Here is a 25,538-nt window from a genome sequence, read left to right as displayed (position 1 = left end):
TGTATAGTTCTATGACAGTTTATCACGTGTGTATTTGTGTAGTCACCACCGTGATCAAGATACAGTGCTATTACATCACCACAAAGATCTTCCTTAGCTAACCACTTTATAGACATATCAACCCCTCCCCCAAAATCAGCCCTAATCCCTGGCAACCACTAAATATTTTGTCTCTATAATTTTATTTCAAGAATACATAAATGCAGTCCTACAGAATGTGGCATTTTGAGGTTGACTCTTTTTTCACTCAGCATGATGCCCTTGAGTTCCATCCAAGTTGTTGCATCTATCAATAGTTTGTTCCTTTATGTCGCTGACTAGTATCCATTGTACGGATGTGCATAATTTGTTTAACCATTCACCCATTGAAGGACATTTTCATTGTTTCTGATTTTTGGCAATTACATATGAAGCTATGATCTCTAGGATAAATGTTTAGAAATGTGCTTCCCTGGTGGCGCAGTGGTTGAGAGTCCGCCTGCCGACGCAGGGGACACGGGTTCGTGCCCCAGTCCAGGAGGGTCCCACGTGCCGCGGAGCGGCTGGGCCCGTGAGCCATGGCCGCTGAGCCTGTGCGTCCAGAGCCTGTGCTCCACAACGGGAGAGGCCACAACAGTGAGAGGCCCACGTACCCAAAAAAAAAAAAAAAAAAGTTCAGTAATGTGATTGCTAGGCCATATGTAAGTGGATGCTTAGTGTTTTAAGAAACTGCCAAACTGTTTTCTAGAATGGCTGTACCGTTCTTCATCCTCAGCAGGATGTTTGAGAGATCCAGTTTCTCTGTTCCCTTGTCAGCTTTTGATGTTGTCACAGTTTTTTCTTTTAGCCCTTCCGTTAGGTAGGTAGTGATATCTCACTGTGGGTTTTTTCTTTCTCTAATGGCTAGTGATTTTGAAACTCCTTTTAATAGGCTTATTTGCAATTTGTATAAGAGAATTCTTTGGTAAAATGTACCTTATTTTGCTTATTTTCTAATTGGAGTGTTTGTCTTTTTACTATTGAGTTTTGAGAGTTTTAAAAATATTTTCCAGAAACTAGTTCTTTATCAGATAGGTGGTTTGCAAATTGTTTCCTGTCTGTAGCTTGTCTTTTAATCTTCATAACAAGATCTTTCACAAAGCAAAAGTTTTAAATTTTGATGAAATTCAGCTTACTGATTTTTTTTCTTTTATGAATCATGCTTTAGGCATTATATCTAAGAACTCTTTGCCAAGCCCTAGATGCCGAAGATTTTCTCCTACATTTTCTTCTGAAACTTTTACAGCTTTATATTTTACATTTAAATCTATGATCAATTTTGAGTTCATTTTTGTATAAGGTCTATGGTTTAGGTTGTGGTAATCAGAATTATAATATGACCCCCAAGATCTTCCCCCTGATGTACTGTACATGTATTATATAATTTACCCTCTCTCCTTGAGGGTGAGACTAGTAAATAGGAGATTCTCCTGGTTGGGCCTGACCTAATCAGATGAGCCCTTTAAAAGAAGGTGAAGTGTCAGAGATGTGCTCTTCTTCTGGCCTGGAAGAAAGCAAACAGCCAAACTGAGAAAGGAGGGGTCCATTTGGCAAGGACCTGAGGGGGTTCCTTAGGAGCTGAGAATCACCCTGGCTCATTTTCTTGCTGGCTGAATCCAGCAAAAAAATGGAGACCTCCATTCTACTACTGGAAGAACTAAATTCTGCCACTTGGAAAGAGGGCCCTGAGTCTCAGAGAGATCACAGCTCCAGCTGAAACTTTTATTTCAGCCTGGTAAGACCCTGAGTGGAAGACCCAGTTAACCCATGCTAGACCCACAGAAACTATGAGATACTAAATTTGTGTTGTTTTAAGTCATTAAGTTTTGGGTAATCCTAGAGTGTGGTGCTACTTTTGTGCTTATATAGATAAGGATTCTGATTACTGGAGCTTGCATCTGGGTGTTAGAGAAAGAAATGGGACATCCACGCTGTTGGGCACAGTGAGTTGGTAGATTGTCTTCTGGATGTGGAGGCTTCCTGAAGCCTTACCTGTGCCTTTTGTTTAAATTAACTTCTACTGGAGTATAGTTGATTTACAGTGTTGTGTTAGTTTCTGCTGTACAGCAAAGTGAATCAGTTATACATATACATATATCCACTCTTTTTTAGATTCTTTTCCCACAGAGGTCATTACAGAGTATTGAGTAGAGTTCCTTGTGCTATACAGTAGGTCCTATTCATTATCTTTTTTATATATAATAGTATGTGTCAATCCCAATAGTATGTGTCAATTTATCCCTGCCCCCTCCCCCCATTGGTAACCATAAGTTTGTTTTCTACATCTGTGGCTCTGTTTCTGTTTTGTAAATAAGTTCATTTGTACCCGTTTTTTAGATTCCACATATAAGTGATATCATACGATATTTGTCTCTCTCTCTGACTTACTTCACTCAGTGTGACAAGCTCTAGGTCCATCCATGTCACTGCAAATGGTATTATTTCATTCTTTTTTATGGCTGAGTAATATTCCATTGTATACAGGTACCACATCTTCTTTATCCATTCATCCATCGATGGACATATAGATTGCTTTCATGTCCTGGCTATAGTAACTAGTGTTGCAGTGAACATTGGGGTACATGTATCTTTTTTCTTTTTAATAGATCTTTATTGGAGTATAATTGCTTCACAATACTGTGTTAGTTTCTGTTGTACACCAAAGTGAATCAGCCTTAAGCATACATATGTCCCCATATCCCCTCCCTCTTGAGCCTCCCTCCCATCTCCCTATCCTACCCCTCTAGGTCATCACAAAGCACCGAGTTGATCTCCCTGTGCTATGCGGCTGCTTCCCACTAGCTAACTGTTTTACATTTGGTAGTGTATATATGTTGATGCTACTCTCACCTCTCACTTCACCCCAGCTTTCCCTTCCCACCCTGTGTCCTCAAGTCCATTCTCTATGTCTACATCTTTATTACTGCCCTGCAAGTAGGTTCATCAGTACCATTTTTTTTTTCTTTAGATTCCATATGTATGTGTTAGCCTACGGTATTTGTTTTTCTCTTTCTGACTTACTTCACTCTGTACGACAGACTCTAGGTCCATCCACCTCACTACAAATAACTCAATTTCGTTTCTTTTTATGGCTGAGTAATATTCCATTGTATATATGTGCCACATCTTCTTTATCCATTCATCTGTCAATGGACATTCAGGTTGGTTCCATGTCTTGGCTATTGTAAATAGTGCTGCAATGAACACTGTGGTACATGTCTCTTTGAATTATGGTTTTCTCAGGGTATATGCCCAGTAGTGGGATTGCTGGGTCATATGGTAGTTCTATTTTTAGTTTTTTAAGGAAGCCTCCATACTGTTTTCCATAGTGGTTGTATCAATTCACATTCTCACTAGCAGTGCAGGAGGATTCCGTTTTCACCACACTGGAAAGCATTTATTGTTTCTAGATTTTTTTGATGATGACCATTCTCACTGGCATGAGGTGATATACCTCATTGTAGTTTTGATTTGCATTTCTCTAATGATTAGTGATGTTGAGCATCTTTTCATGTGCCTCTTGGCCATCTGTATGTCTTCCTTGAAGAAATGTCTGTTTAGGTCTTCTACCCATTTTTTAACTGGATTGTTTGTTTTCTTGATATTGAACTCCATGAGCTGTTTGTATATTTTGGAGATTAATCCTTTGTCTGTTGTTTCTCCCATTCTGAGGGTTGTCTTTTTGTCTTGTTTATGGTTTCCTTTGCTGTGCAAAAGCTTTTAAGTTTAATTAAGTCCCATTTGTTTATTTTTGTTTTTATTTCTGTGACTCTAGAAGGTGGGTCAAAAAAGATCTTGCTGTGGTTTATGTCAAAGGGTGTTTTTCCTATGTTTTCCTCTAAGAGTTTTATAGTGTCTGGTCTTACATTTAGGCCTTTAATCCATTTGGAGTTTATTTATGTGTATGGTGTTAGGTAGTGTTCTAATTTCATTCTTTTACATGTAGCTGTCCGGTTTTCCCAGCACCACTTATTGAAGAGACTGTCTTTTCTGCCTTGTATGTTCTTGCCTCCTTTGTCGTAAATTAGGTGACCATATGTGCATAGGTTTATGTCTGGGCATTCTATCCTGTACCATAGATCTATATTTCTGTTTTTGTGTCAGTACCATGCCGTCTGTATTACTGTAGCTTTGTGGTATAGTTTGAAGTCGGGGAGCCCGATACCCGCAACTCTGTTTTTCTTTCTCAAGATTGCTTTGGTTATTCGGGGTCTTTTGTGTTTCCATACACAAAGTTTTTTGTTTTTTTTTGTTTTTTGTTATAATTCTGTGAAGAATGCCATTGGTAGTTTGATAGGGATTGCATTGAATCTGTAGGTTGCTTTGGGTAGTATAGCCATTTACACAATATTGATTCTTCCAATCCAAGGACATGGTGTATTTCACCATCTGTTTATGTCATCTTTGATTTCTTTCATCAGTGTTTTATAGTTTTCTGAGTACAGGTCTTTCGCCTTCTTAGGCAGGTTTATTCCTAGGTATTTTATTCTTTCTGTTGCAGTGGTGAATGGGCTTGTTTCCTTAATTTCTCTTTCTGATTTTTCGTTGTTGGTGTATAGGAATGCCAGAGATTTCTGTGCATTAATTTTGTATCCTGAAACCTTACCAAATGCATTGATTGGCTCTAGTAGTTTTCTGGTGGCATCCTTAGGATTTTCTATGTATAGTATCATGTCATTGGCAAACAGTGACAGCTTTACTTCTTCTTTTGTGATTTACATTCCTTTCATTTCTTTTTCTTCTCTGATGATTGCTGTGGGTAGGACTTCCACAATAGTGGTGAGAGTGGACATCCTTGTCTTGTTTCTAATCTTAGTGGAAATGCTTTCAGTTTTTCACCATTGAGTATGATGCTTGCTGTGGGTTTGTCATATATTGGCCTTTATTAGGTTATTAGGTTGAGGTAGGTTCCCTCTGTGCCCATTTTCTGGAGAGTTTTTGTCATAAATGGGTATTGAATTTTGTCAAAAGCTTTTTCTGTATCTATTGAGATGATCATATGGTTTTTATTCCTTAATTTGTTAATGTGGTGTATCACATTGTTTGATTTGCATATATTGAAGAATCCTTGCATCCCTGGGATAAATCCCACTTGATCATGGTGTATGATCCTTTTAATGTGTTGTTGGATTTTGTTTGCTAGTATTTTGTTCAGGATTTTTGCATCTATGTTCATCAATGATATTGGTCTATAGTTTTCTTTTTTTGTGATATCTTTTTCTGGTTTTGGTGTCAGGGTGATGGTGGCTTCGTAGAATGAATTTGGGAGTGTTTCTCCCTCAGCGATTTTTTGGAAGAGTTTGAGAAGGATCGGTGTTAGCTCTTCTCTAAATGTTCGATAGAATTCACCTGTGAAGCCATCTGGTCCTGCACTTTTGTTTGTTGGAACATTTTTTATTACGGCTTCAATTTCATTACTTGTGATAGGTCTGTTTATATTTTCTAATTCTTCCTGGTTCAATCTTGGAAAATTGTACCCTTCCAAGAATTTGTCCATTCCTTCGTGGTTGTCCATTTTATTGGCATATAGTTGTTTGTAGTAGTCTCTTATAATCCTTTGTATTTCTGCGGTATCAGTTGTGATTTCTCCTTTTTCATTTCTAATTTTATTGGTTAGAGTCCTCTTCCTTTTTATCTTGATGAGTCTGGCTAAGGGTTTATCAATTTTGTTTATCTTCTCAAAGAACCAGCTTTTAGATTTATTGATCTTTGCTCTTGTTTTCTTCGTTTCTATTTCATTTATTTCTGCTCTGATCTTTATGATTTCTTTCCTTCTACTGACTTTGGGTTTACTTTGTTCTTCTTTCTCTAGTTGTTTTAAGTGTAGTGTTAGATTGTTTATTTGATATTTTTCTTGTTTCTTGAGGTGAGATTGAATTGCTATAAACTTCCCTCTTAGAACTGCTTTTGCTGTGTCCCATAAGTTTTGGGTTGTCATGTTTTCATTGTCATTTGTTTCTGTGTATTTTTAAATGTCTTTGATTTCTTCAGTGATCTCTTGGTTATTTAGTAGTTCACTGTTTAGCTGCCATGTATTTGTGTTTTTTACAGTTTTTTCCTGTAATTGATTTCCAGTCTCATAGCGTTGTAGTCAGAAAAGATGCTTGATACAATTTCAGTTTTCTTAAATTTTCCAAGGCTTGATTTGTGACCCAAGATGTGATGTATCCTGGAGAATGTTCCATGTGCACTTGAGAAGAAAGTGTATTCTGCCACTTTTGGGTGGAACGTTCTATAAATATCAATTAAATCTATCTGGTGTATTGTGTTGTTTAAAGCTTGTGTTTCCTTATTTATTTTCTGTTTGGGTGATCTGTCCATTGGTGTAAGTAGGATGTTAAAGTCCCCTACTATTATTGTGTTACTTTCAATTTCTCCTTTCATGGTTGTTAGCATTTGCCTTATGTATTGAGGTGCTTCTATGTTGGGTGCATAAACGTTTATAATTGTTACATCTTCTTCGATTGATCCTTTGATCATTATGTAGTGTCCCTCCTTATCTCTTGTAACAGTCTTTATTTTAAAGTCTATTTTATCTGATACGAGTATTGCTACTCCAGCTTTCTTTTGATTTCCGTTTGTGTGGAATATATTTTTCCATCCCTTCACTTTCAGTCTGTATGTGTCCCTACGTCTGAAGTGGAACTCTTGTAGACAGCATATATATGGGTCTTGTTTTTGTATCCATTCACCCAGTCTGTGTCTTTTGGTTGGGCCTTTTTTTTTTTTTTTTTTTTTTGCGGTAGGCGGGCCTGTCACTGTTGCTGCCTCTACCGTTGCGGAGCACAGGCTCCGGACGCGCAGGCTCAGCAGCCATGGCTCACGGGCCTAGCTGCTCTGCAGCATGTGGGATCTTCCCGGACCGGGGCACGAACCCGTGTCCCCTGCATCGGCAGGCGGACTCTCAACCACTGCGCCACCAGGGAAGCCCTTGGTTGGAGCATTTAATCCATTTACATTCAAGGTTATTATCAATATGTATGTTGCTGTTACCATTTCCTTAATTGTTTTGGGTTTGTTTTTGTGGGTCTTTTTCTTCTCCTGTGTTTCCTGCCTAGAGAAGTTTCTTTAGCATTTGTTGTAAAGCTGGTTTGGTGATGCTGAGTTCTCTTAGCTTTTGCTTGTCTGAAAAGCTTTTGATTTCTCTGTAGAATCTGAATGAGACCTTTGCTGGGTAGAGTAATCTTGGTTAGAGCTTTTTCTCTTTCATCACTTTAAGGATATCCTGCCACTCTCTTCTGGCCTGCAGTTTCTGCTGAAAAATCAGCTGCTAACCTTATGGGGATTCCTTTGTATGTTATTTTTTTTGTTTTTCCCTTGCTGCTTTTAATATATTTTTTTGAATTTAATTTTTGTTAGTTTGATTAATATTTGTCTTGGTGTATTTTTCCTAGAGTTTATCCTGTATGGGACTCTCTGTGCTTCCTGGACTTGAGTGACTGGTTCACTTGGCGGTTCCTCCCATCTCCTTGGGTGTCATGGTCCTCCACCAGCAGCTGGCAGGCACCCTAGTTTTGGGGAGACGCTAACTCAGCGTCTTCCCACACCACCATCTTGACGCCTGCATGTATCTTTTTGAATTACGGTTTTCTCCAGATATAGGCCCATGAGTGGGATTGCTGGATCATATGGTAGCTCTATTTTTAGTTTTTATAGGATCCTCCATACTGTTCTCCATAGTGGCTGTACCAATTTACATTCACCAACAGGGTAGGAAGGTTCCCTTTTTTTCACACCCTCTCCAGCAACTTGTGCCCTTCTGACTCTAGGCCACTCTCTGTTTTGGTTTGTGGGCACAAACACATCTGTTGCAGCTCTCCTTCACACCAGTAGGGGAAGAGCTGCCTAGCTCAGTCACCGTGATGCAGAGGAGTGCTCTCCATACTTGTTGATGGCTTACTTTTATTTTTGAACCAGTATCTCCAATATATGTATGTATGTATATTTATACCTTTATAAATTATATACTTGTGTTATTGTTAAATAAGCTCTATAACATAAAACAAAAAAATATAGAATATTTTAAAGGTATGATTTTAAAAGATTTTTAAAAGAAAGATTAAAAAGTTAATATAAAAACTATGGAGACAGTAAAAAGATCAGTGATTGTCAGGGGTTGGGGAGGAGGGAAGAATGAGTAGGCACAGAGAATTTTTAGGGCACTGAAACTCTTCTGTGTGATACTACCATGGTGGGTACATGTCATTATACATTTGTCCAAACCAATAGAATGTACACCACCAAGAGTCAACACAAATGAAAGCTATAGGTTTGGGGTGATGATGTGTCAGTGTAGGTTCACTGATGGTAACAAATGTACCACTCTGGTGTGGGATGTTTTTGGGTGTGTAGGGGCAGGGGGTATATGGGTAATTTATGTACTTCCCACTCAATTTTTCTGTGAACCTGAAACTGCTCTAAAAAATGTAGTCTATTAAAAGAACTAAATATAAAATAGAATAAAATCTATATATGGAAGTCTCCAATTTTTTTTCCATTTTAACTCACTTTGGACACTGAATACATCCCAGTGGGTATGCAAGACAATGGACTTTCCCTTTCTTTTTAATAAAGAGATAAAATTTTTATTCTTTGATATGGATTGGCACTGGTATCATCACTTGGTCCATTTTTTAGACATTAATATTTCCTGTTAGGTATTTTGGGAAAAGGTGGAAGGATTCTACAGTGCAGCAGGGCTGAGAATGGTGTCCTCACTTGTTTATTTACTTTCTTTGTATTTCACCATGAACTCTTATGTACCCTGTATGGTTAAGTAATTTATGGATTAAATTATTTTTCATAGTTTAGTCTTTACAGTAGTTTACAATGAGATAAGAGGTAGTCTTTAAAATCTTCTATATAAGGTTTGCTGTTTTTCTTGTGGCAGAATGCTTCAAATTACTCTTGAACTTGAGTGTGAATTATGTACTTTTCTGTAACATAAAGAGAAGGGTTCCAAATCTGTAGACCTTTTCTTTGCTGGCAAGTGGCTATCAAAAGCATTCTATCTATAAATTTTTTTTTAAAGAAGCCAAGAGAAAACACATTCTGTCACAAGAAGTTTTAAAAAAAATGAACTGCTTTATTGAAGGAGTTTTATGGAGCATTATGAAAATAGTTGTTTGGAAGTGTTTCCAGAATTTTGGAATTTTTCCAAAATTGATCTAAATCTATAAAAATTCATATATGTGTATACACATAGAAAGTTCAGAAGCAAATTTTTTGAACCAAAACATGTGTTTGAATTTTTGTTAAAAATATAAAATGTATTTAGTATAAAATGCATTTGTGAAAATATAAAAACAGGACATATATTAGTTTAAAGAACAGTTGATTAATTCAGGGAAGTTGGAAATATTTTAGCCAAAATTCCAATTAAAACTTCATTTACTTGATTGATAGGATTGAAACATGCATGTCATGATTTAATAAACACAACCAGTGGTGTACTTTCGCCAAGTGCATCTTCCCTATTTACCACGTCATGGGATTGGTCAGGGTGAGGATTCAGTATTAGACTTCCAAACACATTTCCCCACTATCCAAAAGCAGAGCATTCCTATAAAACCTGTCATAAGCTGAAATGGTGTTAAGTGAAGGAGCAGTTACCCTAGGCCCCATCTTGCTAATGGATGAACAAAATAAATGGAGACAAAGCACAGATGCTCACAGACACAGTTCAGAGCTGTGTGGACTTGGTGCTTAAATGCTGAGAGTAGTTCCCGGGGAAGGAGCTTGGAGGGGCGACTCTCACTGCTCTGGGTGAGCGCTGCCTCCAAAACGGCTCACTGCAAAACAAACAGTGAACGCTATTTTTGCTTTTTGCCTTTTTTGGTAAAAACGAAAATCCTCTTGGGATTTCTTTCGGTTATCGAAAACAGGTACAAATGCAGGTCTTTCGTGAAAGTGAAGTGGCATAAGGCAAACTTTCGAAGAGCAGGGATACCTGTATCACAAAAAGCTATACAAGATTTTTAAAATTGTAAAGCATATCCAATCATATTTCTTTCACTAACCATCATTAGTAATAACTTTTTGTTGAGAGTAAGAGGTTTCAGGGCTACTGATAAAGCCAAGTTAAGGCCCTCTCCCTCCTCTCATAGCTGTTTATGCTTAGTTTCAAGCCCACTTGTACTTGGTTACACCTTTGTAGAAGTGTTTTCTTGCTTGACACCTTTGTAGAAGTGTTTTCTTGCTTGTGTTTTGGATAGGGTTTCTCTAAAATTTTGTTTCTGGCCCCTTCTACTTTCTCTTCCTTACTGATTCCTCAGAATTCTTGTCAGCTGAAAGCATTCTTATCAGCTTTGATGCCTGCACATGCATGCACACACACATATACACACACACACGTGCAACTCTGTGTGGTAAAGCAAGGAGGTGGATGGCAGTCTGCCATCCTGCTTGAGTCTTTCCTACATAACTTTGTACTGGAATGTCATGGTGAATAGCATTTAGGGCCAGGGCCAGAAACCCAACATCCAAACTAAACAGTCCATTTCCAGATCTTAGACTGGCTCTTGACTGGGGGACGTAGTTGCTATTTGCAGACTAGTAAGAGACGCTTTAACCCTCATTCTCTGCTGTATCCCTACATTTATAAAATATTGGAATGAAAGTAAGTCAACTAAATGAGCAACCTTACAGAGTAATTTTGTGATAATGAAGAAAATAATTTTCCTTTAATTCCAGGTGCCAAGGAATAAAATTTAATACTAAAAACTATGAGAATGTTATCATTCTAAGACTTTCATTTGTAGGAAAGACATCTTAAATAGTAACTTTTATTTTATTATTTTTTAATTAAAAAAATTTTTTTACTAGGGTACAGTTGATTTACAATGTTGTGTTAGTTTCAGGTGTACAGCAAAGTGAATCAGTTATGCATATACATTTACCCACTCTTTTTTAGATTCTTTTCCCATATAGGCCATCACAGAGTATTGAGTAGAGTTCCCTGGGCTATATACAGTAAGTCTTTATTAGTTATCTGTTTTATATATAATACTGTGTATATGTCAATCCCAATCTCCCAATTTATCCCTCACCTCCCATTACCCCCTGGTAACCATAAGTCTGTTTTCTACATCTGTAATTCTATTTCTGTTTTGTAGTTAAGTTCATTTGTACCCTTTTGTTAGAGTCCACATATAAGTGATATCGTATATTTGTCTTTTTCTGACTTCACTCAGTATGACCATCTCTTGGTCCACCCATGTCACTGCAAATGGCATTATTTTGTTCTTTAAATAGTAACTTTTATTATCAATGGGACATCTTGTTGTTAGGAAGTAAATATTCATTAGCCTCTAAAATTCTTTATTTTTGAAAGAATTTTAATATATTCAATGTGTAGAATAACTTGTATTTAAAATACTTATATGTCCAATAATACCCCTCAGAAATATTGAATCTTTCTTTTATGAGTTAAAATAGTAATTTTCCTAATTTGATATCATTGTCATTATTATAGTTAACAGTGTTTACTGCATGCCAGATAGTTAAGGTCTTTTCATGTATTAATATTCATTTAACCCCCACAAAATCTTTGTAAGTTAGGAATCATTTTCCCCATATTATGGGGATTTATTATATTTCACATATTTGGTATATCTGGTATATCTATTTTACATGGTATACTTACTTTATATAGTATATAGAAATGAAGTATATCCGTAATTACAAAATTTAAAGTAAATGTCAGAGGTTTTTGCTTCCCAATTACTTACTCAAAAATATAAATAGAAAATTTACTATTTTGTTGGCATCTAGGCCTTATGACATTTTCCACTAATTGCTCCTTCTCCTAACATCAGCTTCCCAAGGCTCCTACTTTCCCTGAAATCCAATTTTGAAGTCAGTCTAAACTACATAATATGTATATAACAAATTATATAAATAATATACTAGTTCTCAAGTGACAGTCACCTGTTTGTGTCTCAGAATTTTTTGTATTCTAAAACACGCTTTTCCTTGAAATAGATAGAATGTGGAATTTTATATGTTTGAACTTTCTCATCTTGGTATGCTGATTATAAACACAATAGATTATCTCTAAAACAAAAGGCTATTTTTGTCCAGAAACTGTTTTTTGTTCTGTTTCTCATATAACTAGATAAACCCTACTGAGATTCATATCTCACTGCATGGTATAGTCAAAATCCCAAGGGCCAAAGATGTCATGGGATATATTCTCAAGTGCTGGGCTTGCTTTTGACAGTATCATGCTGCTTTGTCATTGTTTCCTAATGTAAAAAGGTGTGATGTTTTAATACAGGAGTGAGGGGTATTGTATAGCGCTAGACTTCAGGAGATTGATAGAGAGGTCATGAGATGCTCACTCACTCCTCCTCGTACCCCCTCACTTGATTCCAGCTGTCATTTCCATTTCTTCTACCAAGCTGGCACCTTTCTTTTGTATTAAAGAGTTGGATTTTTCACTGGCATCCTTTATAACATAGTTTGAATGACTTTTTAATACTGGAAGTTAACATTCTTTATTCTTCAAAAGAGCTGTGGATTCTTTGAATAGCTTTGCGATTTCACTGACACTCCTCCCTACCTTTCAGTTCTGAAGGAGGTTTTCATTTTAGAAGCATGTAGTATATTTTACTTACACTAGTTCCGTGAAACATACTTTCTGTATTGATTACCTTACCTTTGCTGCTCTGAAAAAAATATCCTATACAGTAAGTGTTATAGAAAATTGCTTTCATCTCTCAAATACTGCGTTAAAAATTTTAAATGCTTAAGACTCTAAATCCTAAGCAAAAAGTAGATTATTATTTTATTCTTTTTAATGTTATAAAGAAGTAATATGTGGTTTCTCTTAATACTGCACTGAATATCAGAATTTAGTTATTAAAAGCAGATCAAGGAAGGAGCCAAAATAATTATGACTTTTGTTCCATCCATCACGTAAAAATTCAGATATAACTTCTCAAAAAATATTTTATTTTTTAAAAAAGAGATTTGAAGGAATACCTTTTATATTATAATTCCTTTTAGAATATCATGTATGTGACAATTCATGAAATGTGTTTCTCCAAATTTAAGAAATAGGACTTTTTTTTTTTTTTTTTTGAGGTACGCGGGCCTTTTCCTGCTGTGGCCTCTCCCGTTGCGGAGCACAGGCTCCGGACGCGCAGGCTCAGCAGCCATGGCTCACGGGCCCAGCCACTCCGCAGCATGTGGAATCTTCCTGGACCGGGGCACGAACCCGTGTCCCCTGCATCGGCAGGCAGACCCTCAACCACTGCGCCACCAGGGAAGCCCCAGGACAACTTATTAAATGTTGAAATTTTTTATATATTAGAGGCCAGTTCTATTATGACTTACATTGAGATAATAATCCAGGAGCCTATTATTGATAGAAGAATACTTTCTTCTTTTTATTAAATAAGGCCTTTATGTAAGTTTTCATGCATTTTATGCACTATAGGTCCTTATATAACAGGAACACATGTATACAAGCCACCTATCACAGATTGTCTAATTAAGATCTTAGTGGAGAATTTAAAAATAGAACAATGGTAATACTACAATGAAATTTACTAGCTTACTATTTTTAGAGGGCTTTTTTATATTAGGTGCAATGTAGCTGAAGGGTTAAGAGAATGGCTTTGTATTAGATTTTTTTTTTTTTTTTTTTTTGCAGTATGCGGGCCTCTCACTGTTGTGGCCTCTCCCACTGCGGAGTACAGGCTCCTGACGCGCAGGCCCAGCAGCCATGGCTCACGGGCCCAGCCGCTCCGTGGCATGTGGGATTCTCCCGGACCGGGGCACGAACCCGTGTCCCCTGCATCGGCAGGCGGACTCCCAACCACTGCGCCACCAGGGAAGCCCTGTATTAGATTTTTAACTATCTGATCCTCACAACAGTTTTAGAAATAAGCAAAAAAATTGACTTTTCTTCCCATTTTATGGAGGGAGGAGGTGGAGGCTCAGAGAGATGACATGGCATTGCCCAACAAGATAAAGCTAAGTAAGTGGCAGCATGAGAACCAGAAAAAAAATAGGACTTGTGATTCCTGGTCCACCATCTCAGTGGAGAAGATAAATGAATTTACAGAAGTAGAGAGAGACTTGGTGCAGGAAGAAACAGATATGATTTTGTAATTTCTGATTTTTATCTACTTTTGAAACCCAGGGACATATTTTGTGTTAGTATTAGCCCTCAGCTTACCTTGAAATGACTCAAGGTAAGGAATGTTAGGACATGTGAGATGTTCCCAAACATGAGGTCGTACCATGCTTATTTAGTGTTGGGTAACAGAATGAACTTTTGTGTACTTTATCTTTTTATGCCTACAGCTATGCTTTTGCTTCTTTTTTCGACTTTGAATAAAGTATGGGTAGTAATTTATTCACTAGAGTGTTAAGGTTATATTTTCCCAAGTATCTTCATCCTTTTCTATAAGGTATTTTTTGCCAAACTGAATATGACTAATGTGGCTTTTCATCTTTTCCAGTCTCTCTCTCTCCCCCTCCTTCCCTCCCTCCCTCCCTCCCTCCCTCCCCTCCCTCCCTCCCTCCTTGCCTTCCTTCCTTCCTTCCTTCCTTCCTTCCTTCCTTCCTTCCTTCCTGTCAGTCATTCAAGCCATCCCTGAAGATACAGAGATGATTAGATTTGACACAATATCTGGCCTAGGTAGCTCCTTAGTGTAGTGACTATAAACATGTAAATTAATGCATTTCTGCCAAAGCAATAAATGCAATAGTAGAAGCAAGCATGAGGGACCCACAGAGAACCAGAATAGAAGTTAACACTGCCTTTGGGCTCAAAAGAGCCTTGTTTAAAGAGGTGGTTTCTGAGCTGGGTTTTTGAGGGCAAATAGGAATTTGTTAGGCAAAACTCTATGAATTTTCTTTTAACTACAAATAACTCACCTACTTCTTTTTCTCAGACATTGTGTATGTTGTTTCTTACTTTTTGTTCACCACATTATTTCATATGCATTCAGAATTGCCCAAATATCTAGTTTCTTAAAGCCCTCTCAAACCAGACTCTTCAGGTTGAATATAATTTGGAAATTTTCAGACTGTCTACCATTGTTCTAAGTTGTGGCTGCAGTTGGAACATGGTTTTCTTGTAAATAACATAAAATTATACTTTAATATGTCTTTGAAATGTTTGATTTCACTTTACTGTATTTGAAGTATTTTGAAAGACTTTTTAGTCTTTCAAAGGTGTAATAGTATTCTTGGACTTAAAATTCACTACAGCTTGCTTTAGAAGCAAAAGTCTACAAAATATGATTAAACTGTGGTACAGAGGCCCAACAATTCTCCCAAATATTACACTACTTAGGGAAGAGAAAAAATCACCAGCACTTGCTTATGTTATTTATTTTATTATAGCCAGTGTAATGCAAGGGTGTTCCTCTGTTATATGAATGAAAATAATTACGCTTTTCTTACAATATAGGAATCATATTATTTACTCTTAAAAATTCATAGGATTAGTTCAGCTCCTTTTGTTTCAAAACATTTGTTTTCTAGGTGGTTTGAAAATTTTACTGAGCTCATTTTGAAATATCTTGCTTATATATCCATCTGTTGTGTGTCTTAAGATTGAAATTTAGGTCAAATTGCAACTTGAATTTAACTTTACAAAGGTAATAAGTGTGCCATCTTTAAAAACTGCATTCTAAATTTTAAGCGCAATAGATCAAAGTACACCTTATTTAAATAAATATTCTGGAAAAAAGTCTCAATTATTTTCTCCCAGACTTTCTTAAAATAGTCACGGTTCTCAATATAAAATGTGAGGTTTAGCTTTATTATTTTAAAGGAGGATGAAAAGTTGTTTATTTTAAAATTTTAATGATTTTGCTTTCAAATTATGGAAATTCTCCTTTGGGGACAGCTTTATTTGAATTGTATGTGGCATTATTTTTATTTCTTAAGGCTATGATTAAAAGTTTCGTGGATGTCTACCAGCTTGCAAGCACTAGAATTGCTACATTAGAAAAGGAAATGACATCTCATCGAAGTCACATTGCAACCTTGAAATCAGAACTTCACACAGCTTGTTTACGTGAAAATGGAAGTTTACAATCAGTAAGTCCTGCAATATTTTTTTCTTCTTTGAATCTTGGGTCACATTTACATTCATGTTTTTGTTGTTCATAAGATCACTCACCAGTATATATAATTTAGGGTGAGTAATCAATCAAGCAACGTAAAATTATTAAGTGTGGAGAAAATTTTGAAGGAAGAAAAGCAATTAATTTTTCCATTGTATCATGTATAAAGATATGCATATTGTTATCAATGCTAAAACACTACATCCAGATTCCTTTGTGTTTGGCAGTGCGGCTGACAGTTGGATTTGGCAGTATGCATAGTTAAAGCTTGCAAGTGTCTGAAGATTCAGTGTGTCCCATTAAGACAGAATATTATTAATTATGCGTATAACCAGAATGGTAATTAGAACATGTGATTATTCTCTGTAGAAAGCTAGTCTTATCCATAATACATGTCCAGCTAAAGTTGCACGTTGTGATTCATCTATAGGATTAAAATTCAGTTTCAGCAGTCATTTTATGTCTTAAAATTTTAGCCCATGATGAAATTGGGGCTCATTTAAGACTAAACAAAATTTTCTACATTTGAAATACGTGTTTGGGGAGTATCAAAAAATGAATATATTTGTGACATAAAGGAATAAAATACACATTTAAACTTTCTCCTCAAAAGCCAGGTATGTCAACATATCTCAACAGTGAGATTCAGAGGGTTACCAATAATTAGAATGTCTTTTTTTCCCTGTTTGGTTTGATTAGAATGGATCTGGGTGACTTGTAAGGAAAAACAGTATCATTTTGCCATTTAGCTGTTGACCAATTTCAAATGATATATTCAACAGAAAAAGAGTTAGCATTTAAGCAAATAGATGCATAGTTGTGGTTTGGTTCTTCGGCTCCTTCAGGTCGTAGCTCAAGTGTCAGCATCCTAATGAAAGCTTTATGACCATGGTATTTAAAACTGCAACCACTAACCCTCCCCCACCCTACAAGCTCTGTCTCATTCTCACCCCATGTTGCCTATCTACCTTCTACCTTCCTTGCTTTATTTTTTTCACTATAGCACTTACCAGCTTACATATATTGTATTTTATTTATTTGCTTTTTGTCTGTTTGCTCCTTAGCCTCACAGAGTATAAGTTCCATAAGGACAAGCTATTTTGGTTATTTTCTTCACAGCTGTAAAGGCACTCTAGTGCCAAGAATAGTCCGACCCACAGTAGGTGTTCAACAAATGGTTATTGAATGAAACATACTGGGACCTAATCCAATAAATGAACAAACTAGTTATTTGGGACCTGAGATGAGATTCAGTTGAGTTCAATTTTTAAAATTACTTTGTTAATTTCTTAGTGAGAGAGTAGTAAATTTGACCTCAAATAAGAGAAATCAAGATGAAGAGGAAACCTTTATAAAGATTTGAGTAAGTATTTGGAATTCATTCTAGTCTTTCTCTGAAACACATTTACATTTTTTCCTGCTAACTCTCTGATCCCATTGGTTAATATTACATTATACTATGTCAGCTTTGTTGGGTCATACCATTATTGGTTGTTTATTACTGTTATTCATATAAAAATAATTGCTTATGTTCTGAGAAAGTTTGGTAAGGTGGGATTGTTTCCCATGGGTTCAAAAATTTTTTACCAATTATTAAGCTATTGATGTCTTAATGGAGGTGTGCTTAATGTCCCCCACTATCATAATAAAGCTCCACTTCTCAACCTTCTGAACAGATTTACGGGATATGCTCATCATCTTATTAGTAAGAGGAGGTTCACTCTAGCAGTGATTCTCAAAAGGGAATGTGTGTAATGTGAAAATTTTCCCCATGAGTTTCTGATGTGTCCTTCTAGGACACTGCTGCCTAATCCCATGTTTCTATGGGATATATGCTCTCCAGGCTCTTCGCTTAGTTGAGAATCATTGTTTTGAAAACAATAATAAATTTGTATACTAATTTCTATTTTTCAAGACATTTAAATACGCATTTTCTAACTTGAACTACTTAAGAACTCAGAGAGGTTAATCTTTTAATTTCATAGATGAGAGGTGATATATATATATATATAGTTTGGTAGATAAGAGCATTGGCTTTGGAATTACAACCATTAGAAGTACAGTCAAGTGTAAATAACAGAAAACTTGACTAACATGTTTAAGACAGTTTTTTTTGCTCATACAGCAAGAAGTCTAGAAGTAGGTGACTATTGTCATCGGTTTAGTGGTTCAGCTTCTCTGTAATTTCTCTGCCACTCCCTGGTTGTCATAAGATGGAAGCCAGCTCTAGGATTTGGAATCACATTCAAGTCAGAGGAATGGGATGGCCCAGCAATACCTGTTTTATATATATGATAAAGCATTGCAAGGCTTTCCATTTAGAAAATATTTAAGTTTTTATACCATACATTTATTTTTTAAATATTTAGAAATTTTAATATAAATTTAATAGATAACAGATATTAAATGTATATTTAAATGTTTATATATTTAAAAGAGAAAAAGCCTTCCAAGGAAGTTCCAAACATATTTCCGCTTATATTCCATCAGCTGGAAATGGGTTGTGTGGCCACCTTGAGCTATAATGAGTCAAGGGACAAGGAAATGAGGAATGAATAGATACCGGGTTAACCAATTAATAGTATATCTGACCTGTCATACAAGTCAGATATATCTGGATTCCAATTCAACTTCCGTCAGTTGCTAATCAGGTGACTTGGGTCTCAGGTTTTCATCTGTAAAATGAGGATAATGGTACTACTCTCTAATAGAGATGTTGGGAGGTCTAGTGAGAAGTCTTTTTTTTTTTTCTTAACATCTTTATTGGAGTATAATTGCTTTACAATGGTGTGTTAGTTTCTGCTTTGTAACAAAGTGAATCAGTTATACATATACATATGTTCCCATATGTCCTCCCTCTTGCATCTCCCTCCCTCCCATCCTCCCTATCCCACCCCTCTAGGTGGTCACAAACCACATAGCTGATCTCCCTGTGCTACGCGGCTGCTTCCCACTAGCTATCTATTTTATGTTTGGTAGTGTATATATGTCCATGCCACTCTCTCACTTTGTCACAGCTTACCCTTCCCCCTCCCCATATCCTCAAGTCCATTCTCTAGTAGGTCTGTGTCTTTATTCCCGTCTTAACCCTAGGTTCTTCATGACCTATGAAAGAATGCTCAACATCACTAATAATTAGAGAAATGCAAATCAAAACTACCTTGAGGTATCATCTCACACCGGTCAGAATGGCCATCATCAGAAAATCTGCAAACAATAAATGCTGGAGAGGGTGTGGAGAAAAGGGAACCCTCTTGCACTGTTGGTGGGAATGTAAATTGATACAGCCACTATGGAGAACAGTATGGAGGTTCCTTAAAAAACTAAAAATAGAACTACCATATGACCCAGCAACCCCACTACTGGGCATATACCCTGAGAAAACCATAATTCAAAAAGAGTCATGTACCACAATGTTCATTGTAGCTCTATTTACAATAGCCCGGAGATGGAAACAACCTAAGTGTCCATCATCAGATGAACGGATAAAGAAGATGTGGCACATATATACAATGGAATATTACTCAGCCATAAAAAGAGACGGAATTGAGATATTTGTAGTGAGGTGGATGGACCTAGAGTCTGTCCTACAGAGTGAAGTAAGTCAGAAAGAGAGAAACAAATACCGTATGCTAACACATATATATGGAATCTAAGAAAAAAAAAAAGGTAGTGAGAAGTCTTAAAGTACTTTGCACTTTGCCTTGCACTTAGTGAATAATCCAAAAAAAGTTAGCTATTATTTTTGTTACCATTATATTTACATCTTTTTTTTTTTTTTTTTTTTTTTACGGTATGCGGGCCTCTCACCGCCGTGGCCTCTCCCACCGCGGAGCACAGGCTCCGGACGCACAGGCCCAGCGGCCATGGCTCACGGGCCCAGCCGGTCCGCAGCATGTGGGATCCTCCCGGACCGGGGCACGAACCCGCGTCCCCTGCATCGGCAGGCGGACTCTCAACCACTGCGCCACCGGGGAAGCCCTACCATTATATTTATAGAAAGTAATTGGATTGCACCACAGGGAAGGATTATTTACTAACATAACATCTTCAGTTTCAAACTGTGTCATTTTGTTCTGCTTCCTATTGCAACCTTGAGCATGTAACTCCTGCTCTATGATCACCATCAGTATATTCCCGTGGCTGAGCTCTCTGCCCTTTCTGCAGCCTGTCTGCCCCTCTTTTCACTGACACATTCTTGAAAAGCAGTCTATACTTTCTTCTTCTATGTGCTCATTCTACTGAAACTATTTTCTTAAAGGTCACCAATAATTTTCTGCTTGCTCTGCCTATCCATTGGTTCCTTCTCATCTCCTTTCATCTTTCTCAGACATTTGAGGCTTCAACTACTTTCTTCTTTAAATACTCATCTCCTTTGTTTCTCTTGTTATCGACTTTTCTTCGTTGGCTCTCTGGCCTCTACTTAGTTGAGCTCTGCCTTCTTTGTATTATTGTGTGTTAATTCTTTTCTCCACCCATTAGTTTAATATTTATTCTGCATCTGGTCTGTGACAGGCTTAGTTTTGGTCCTGGGGATGTCATGTGAACCTAAACAGACAATCTTCACTCTCATGAACTTAAAATCTAATAGTGAAAGTAAATATTTTTCATGTAATCACACTAGTTAATGTGTAATTACTTACCAGGATAAGTTCGCCGAAAGAGAAGAACTTAAGCGTATAAGAGTTTTTTTAAACAAATGAGCCTGCCTTAGACTAAGGTATCAGTAAGGCCTTTTCTGGGTCAGTGATGCTTAAGCTAATATCTGAAGACTGGGTATAAGGTACCCAGGGGTGGAAGAGAGTAGTGTTCCAGATCAGGAGGAGAGGAGCACAGATATTTACAAAGGCTCTGTGGTGGGAGGAAGAAATTGAAGAAATTGAAGAAGACCAGTATGGCTGGAATAAAGAGAGCAAAGGCAAGAGTACTCTGAGATAAGAAAGGTCTGGAGAAAAGGGCAGAGGTCAGACTTTGTTGTCTTTGTTTTGAGAGCAAAGGAAGAGTCATTGAAAAACTTTAAAGAAGGAGTGATATGCTCGGATTTGCTTTTTTTAAAAGATCACTTTGGCTGTAGTGTGAAGAAACAATTGAATGTGAAGAACAAGAGATAGGGGTGTGTCAAACAATTCCTAGGTTTTTTTGCTTTTGGAAATGGATTAATGATCTCATTTACTGAGAGAGAAACAATGGAACAGGAGGGGATATTGTGAGTTTAATTTTGAGTATGTTAAGTTTGAGGTGCCACCGAGACATCCAACTGGAGATGTCACAAAGGCTGCTTGATGTGAAATTCAAGGAAGATGCCAAGCTGGAGATAACAATTTCAAGTCACTGTTATACGGGTAGGACTTGAAGCTATCAGCAAGACTGAGACGACATAGGGACGGTTTATAGAGTAAGAAGAGAAAAAGGCCTAAGAATGAAGCTTGAAAAACTCCAGCATATAATGCCTGAGTACAAGAGGATAATGTTGCAAAGGAAGCTGTGAAGGAACAGGCAAAGAGGGAAGAGGAAAACCAAGGAAGTATGATGCCATGAGAAGAGAGAATTTCAAGAAGGGTGACATGCCGATAGTGTCATATACTGCTGAAAAGCAAGTGAAATGAGGACTGAAAAATGGCCTTTGGAGTTAGTGCATGGAGGCCCTTGGTAAACTTAACAAAGGCTCTTTCAGCAAGAGGTGGCGAAATTAGTGGAAGTTGAACAAAAGAAGTGAATTTAGACATCTGTCGCAAAGATTTAGCTATTAAGTGTGAAAAATAGGAGTGGAGTGTTCAGAGGATTCACGGAGTTCTAAGACAGGAATGACTTAAATATGTTTCAGTATCTTCTTAAAATAGGCCTCCCGCAGTCTGGTTTTGACCCTGTCCACTATACTGTCCATTTTTATAATTTCAATTATCACCTTTTTCATACTGCTGCTTTCTTCTACTTCTTTTTTTTTAACTCCAGCTTTCTTTTGACTAGTGTTTGCATGATATATCTTTTCCCATTCTTTTCTTTTAACCTATGTTTTATATTTACAGTGGGTTTCTTGTAGAAAGATATAGCTGGTTTTGTTGTATTTATCCATTTGACAGTCTCTGGCTTTTAACTGGGTGATTAGATCATTTAAGTTTAATATAATTATTGACATTTTTGGATTTTTGTCTACCATTTTAGCTCTCTTATGGGGATGAAGGTGAAGACATGATCTCTGCTTTTGTGGATTCCTCTTCTAGCAAGGGAAATGGTCACATAAGCAAATATCAATACTAAAAATAGGCATGTATAAAGTATGTGGGAACATAGATGAGGGAGGAGTTCATTCCGCCTAACCTTGTTAGAAGAAGGTACTGAGAAGAAGAAATGTTTGCAGGAGTCTTTGAAGGATGTCTAGCAATTTGACACCTTGCTAAGGGAGAAGAGCAGTAAAAAATCTTTGCTTTATTTTGATTTGAGTAATAAGCCTCATGCGTAGTACATATATTTAATGAATTAAATTATATAATGAGGTTTTTTGTGTAATAGAAATGTATTGTTACTTTAGTTCCATTCCCGCTCTGAATCAAAGACATCCAACTCACCCAAACAGCCTGTACCCGCTGGAGCCCAAGACTGCTTGCAGCAGTCACTCCAAACCCTACCTTCACATGTTTGCAATCCATTCTTGCACCATCCAATCCCTGCTTCTTACTTTATAACCTAATTTGGTTCTGTCTCTGACTGTTTTGCTCTTGATGTTCTTATTTGGTCTCTGTATTTGTTATTTTGGTCCATTCTCAAAACTCCATTACTGGGTCCTCAGATGATCTAGCTCTCTGCTCCAGTACCTGCTTCAATTACCATCACCTCCTTCCCCTCATATATAGCTTTAGAGTCAGGCAGACTTGGGGGTGCTTTCTGGCACTCTTACTTATTACCCACACAACACTCTAAGCATCAGCTTCAGTGTTTGTAACATGTGGGTGAAATTCCCTACATTGTAGGATTGTTGTGAGGATTAAACAAAGATACAGTGTTTGGCATATTGGTAGATCCTCAGTAAATATTGGCTCGCTTCCCTACACACACAGATTTTTCTGATAGTTACGTATATATCATACAGCTAAGCTATACTTGTAGCTTTAAGAAATATATGTAAGCATGAGGAAATCTTTTTATGAGTAGGCAAAAGATCTAAAACAACACTTAAATCAGTGCTTTTAGCACATTTAATACTAAATACAGTATTAATGTTAGTTGCTGTTGTTATCACTTACTTAATCAACTCAGGCAAGTCAGTATATGCTCATTTCTAAATTTTCTACCATTTCACTAGATAAGAATAAAAAATAAATATTCATTATTAGTTAAGAAAAAACTTAATATACCATGGTGTGGTAATGCATAGAAAGAGATGGATTGTATGGCAGATATGAATAGTCATCTTTAAAAGCTTTATCCCCCTTTAGGTGACACTTTCATTTTTTGTTCAGTAACATGTACTAGTGATGCTGGAGTTCATCTAAGAGTTCTCATCAATTGTATACTTGCCAGGACTTTAACATTTTCAGCATTTTGGTCTTTGACCCATTAACTTAGGGCTGTTCTAGAGCTTTTATCTTGAGTAATAGTAACCAGAAAGAGCTTTGAGTAAAGAGCTTTTGAATCCCATACAGCCCAGTAGAGAACAGTACAGCAGTCAGAACCAATTACTTGTGGGTGTTTGGAGACCGGCACACCCACAACTGTGGAGAAACACATGATATTTCAGTCTGTGAGAGATAGAATGCCAAACCCAAATACTTTGCTGTGAGTTATGGTGCTTCAAGCTACAGTATTGATTTGCCTCATTTCCATTGTATGTTTAAGCAGTATGTTTTTGATTCTACAGTACTTTATTTGTGAGAAAATAGTGAGTAACAAATCAGAGGAGCATTCCATTTAGTATATTGCAGGGGAGAGATCGTTGCATCATTTTTCAGATTATGTCAGATTCGATAGTTGTCAAGTGGTGTTATATTGTTAATCAAGCAGAAGGGTTTAGATACTTTGGTTAATGTTATTTTTATCTGTTAAGATAAAAAAAAAAAGGACCCCTTTATCTTAAGTTCTCAATTAAAGTTCTGTCACATTTATTTTTATTACATTTTCTTGAGAGAGGAAGTATTGTTTGTTAGTATTGTATGGATAAAGAAACTGACAGAATTTAAGTAACTTACTCTAGGTAAATTGTTTTCATAAACTTTACTTTATCTCAGTTGATTCCTGACGTTTATTATTGAGGTTTTTAATCTTTCAAGAAAAATAATCTTTAAAAATGAGCCATAAACCAAGCCTTAATTTGTTGAGACAGGCTGTGCAGTGCAGTTCAGTGGTATCAAGTACAGATTCTCGAGTCTTACTCCCAGGTTTTTGATTAGAACCCAATCAGATTAGAACAAGGCCTCTGATTTCTTGTCTGGTGCTTTCCTATGAGACTGCAGTGTGGGTTAAAACAAATCTCTGCCATCAAGGGCTTTCAAGTGTAGTAGAGACTACAACCATTATACAGATAATTAAAAGAATGACGTTAAAGTGGAATCACAGAGTGCTATGAGAGCACATAACTGGGAATCTGACCTTGGCTTCAGGTGGTCTAGTTGAGGAATGGAGATCTTAGCTGTGATAAGGAAGGTTAAGGAGGAGTTGACAAGGGAAAGCACGGAATGCTGAAGGAATGGAAAGACGTCTGTATGACTTGAGCAGTGTGCATCAGGTGGAGAATGGTGAGAGATGATGCAGACTTGTAGAGGAGCACTGTGGCTGTGACTCTCAGCTTTCTGAGAAGCCCTCTGACTCATACGTCTCCATTAATGGCACTGGAAAACATCTACCCCCTTTGCTTTATGTATTTACTCTTCCCAACTGCACATTTAATTTTTCCCATTTAATTCTTTTCCATTTAATTCTCAAAATTTACTGACATTTTATGTCATAACAGCCCTTGTTTTACCCTTTTGCTAAATATTGCTTACTTAGATGCTCATTAAATTCTTCCACATTTTAATCGTGAGCTCCAGCTCTGGCCTTTGGATACTAACAGAGTTAAATAAGGGAAACAAAAAACATCAAAAGGTGGGACAGCCCAGTCAATATGCAAACATTTTCCTTGATCCTTGACACAAATTTCCAAGCTTTTAAAGGTTTTTCATAGTCCAGAAACTTTTTTTATACAGTAAACAGGGGCCTAGAGATAATAATAATGTATATTCCACTGGCCTCACACCTCTTCTGTAGCCTTTTAGTTTTTGTATGATGCAGTTTAAGAGGAGCTACTTTTATGATGAATGATATCTGTATAGTGACTGTAGGGGCAAGGTATTATAAATTTTATATTTATGTATATTAAGTATATACATATATAATTGATATATTGGGTTGGCCAAAAAGTTCGTTCGGGTTTTTGTACCAGCATACCAAAAACCCGAA

At 36.9% G+C, this 25,538-nt stretch overlaps 1 protein-coding gene across 7 annotated transcripts in view; it reads left to right on the top strand.

Annotated features, from left to right (window-relative positions):
- CCDC171 (coiled-coil domain containing 171) overlaps positions 1 to 25,538 on the top strand; it is a 359,296-nt gene that overhangs the window by 297,130 nt on the left and 36,628 nt on the right. For all 7 annotated transcript variants that reach the window (XM_029203361.1, XM_029203357.1, XM_029203362.1 and 4 more), the window contains one exon: positions 15,928 to 16,080. In XM_029203361.1, the coding sequence (XP_029059194.1) occupies positions 15,928 to 16,080 (153 nt within the window). The remainder of the gene's footprint in view (positions 1 to 15,927; positions 16,081 to 25,538) is intronic.

This window comes from Monodon monoceros, unplaced genomic scaffold (assembly GCF_005190385.1).
Source record: "Monodon monoceros isolate NGI ecotype Baffin Bay Population unplaced genomic scaffold, NGI_Narwhal_1 Super_Scaffold_5, whole genome shotgun sequence".
NCBI lineage: Eukaryota > Metazoa > Chordata > Mammalia > Artiodactyla > Monodontidae > Monodon > Monodon monoceros.
The sequence above is the reverse complement of the archived record's forward strand: the minus strand, read 5'-3'. Positions and strand labels throughout refer to the sequence as shown.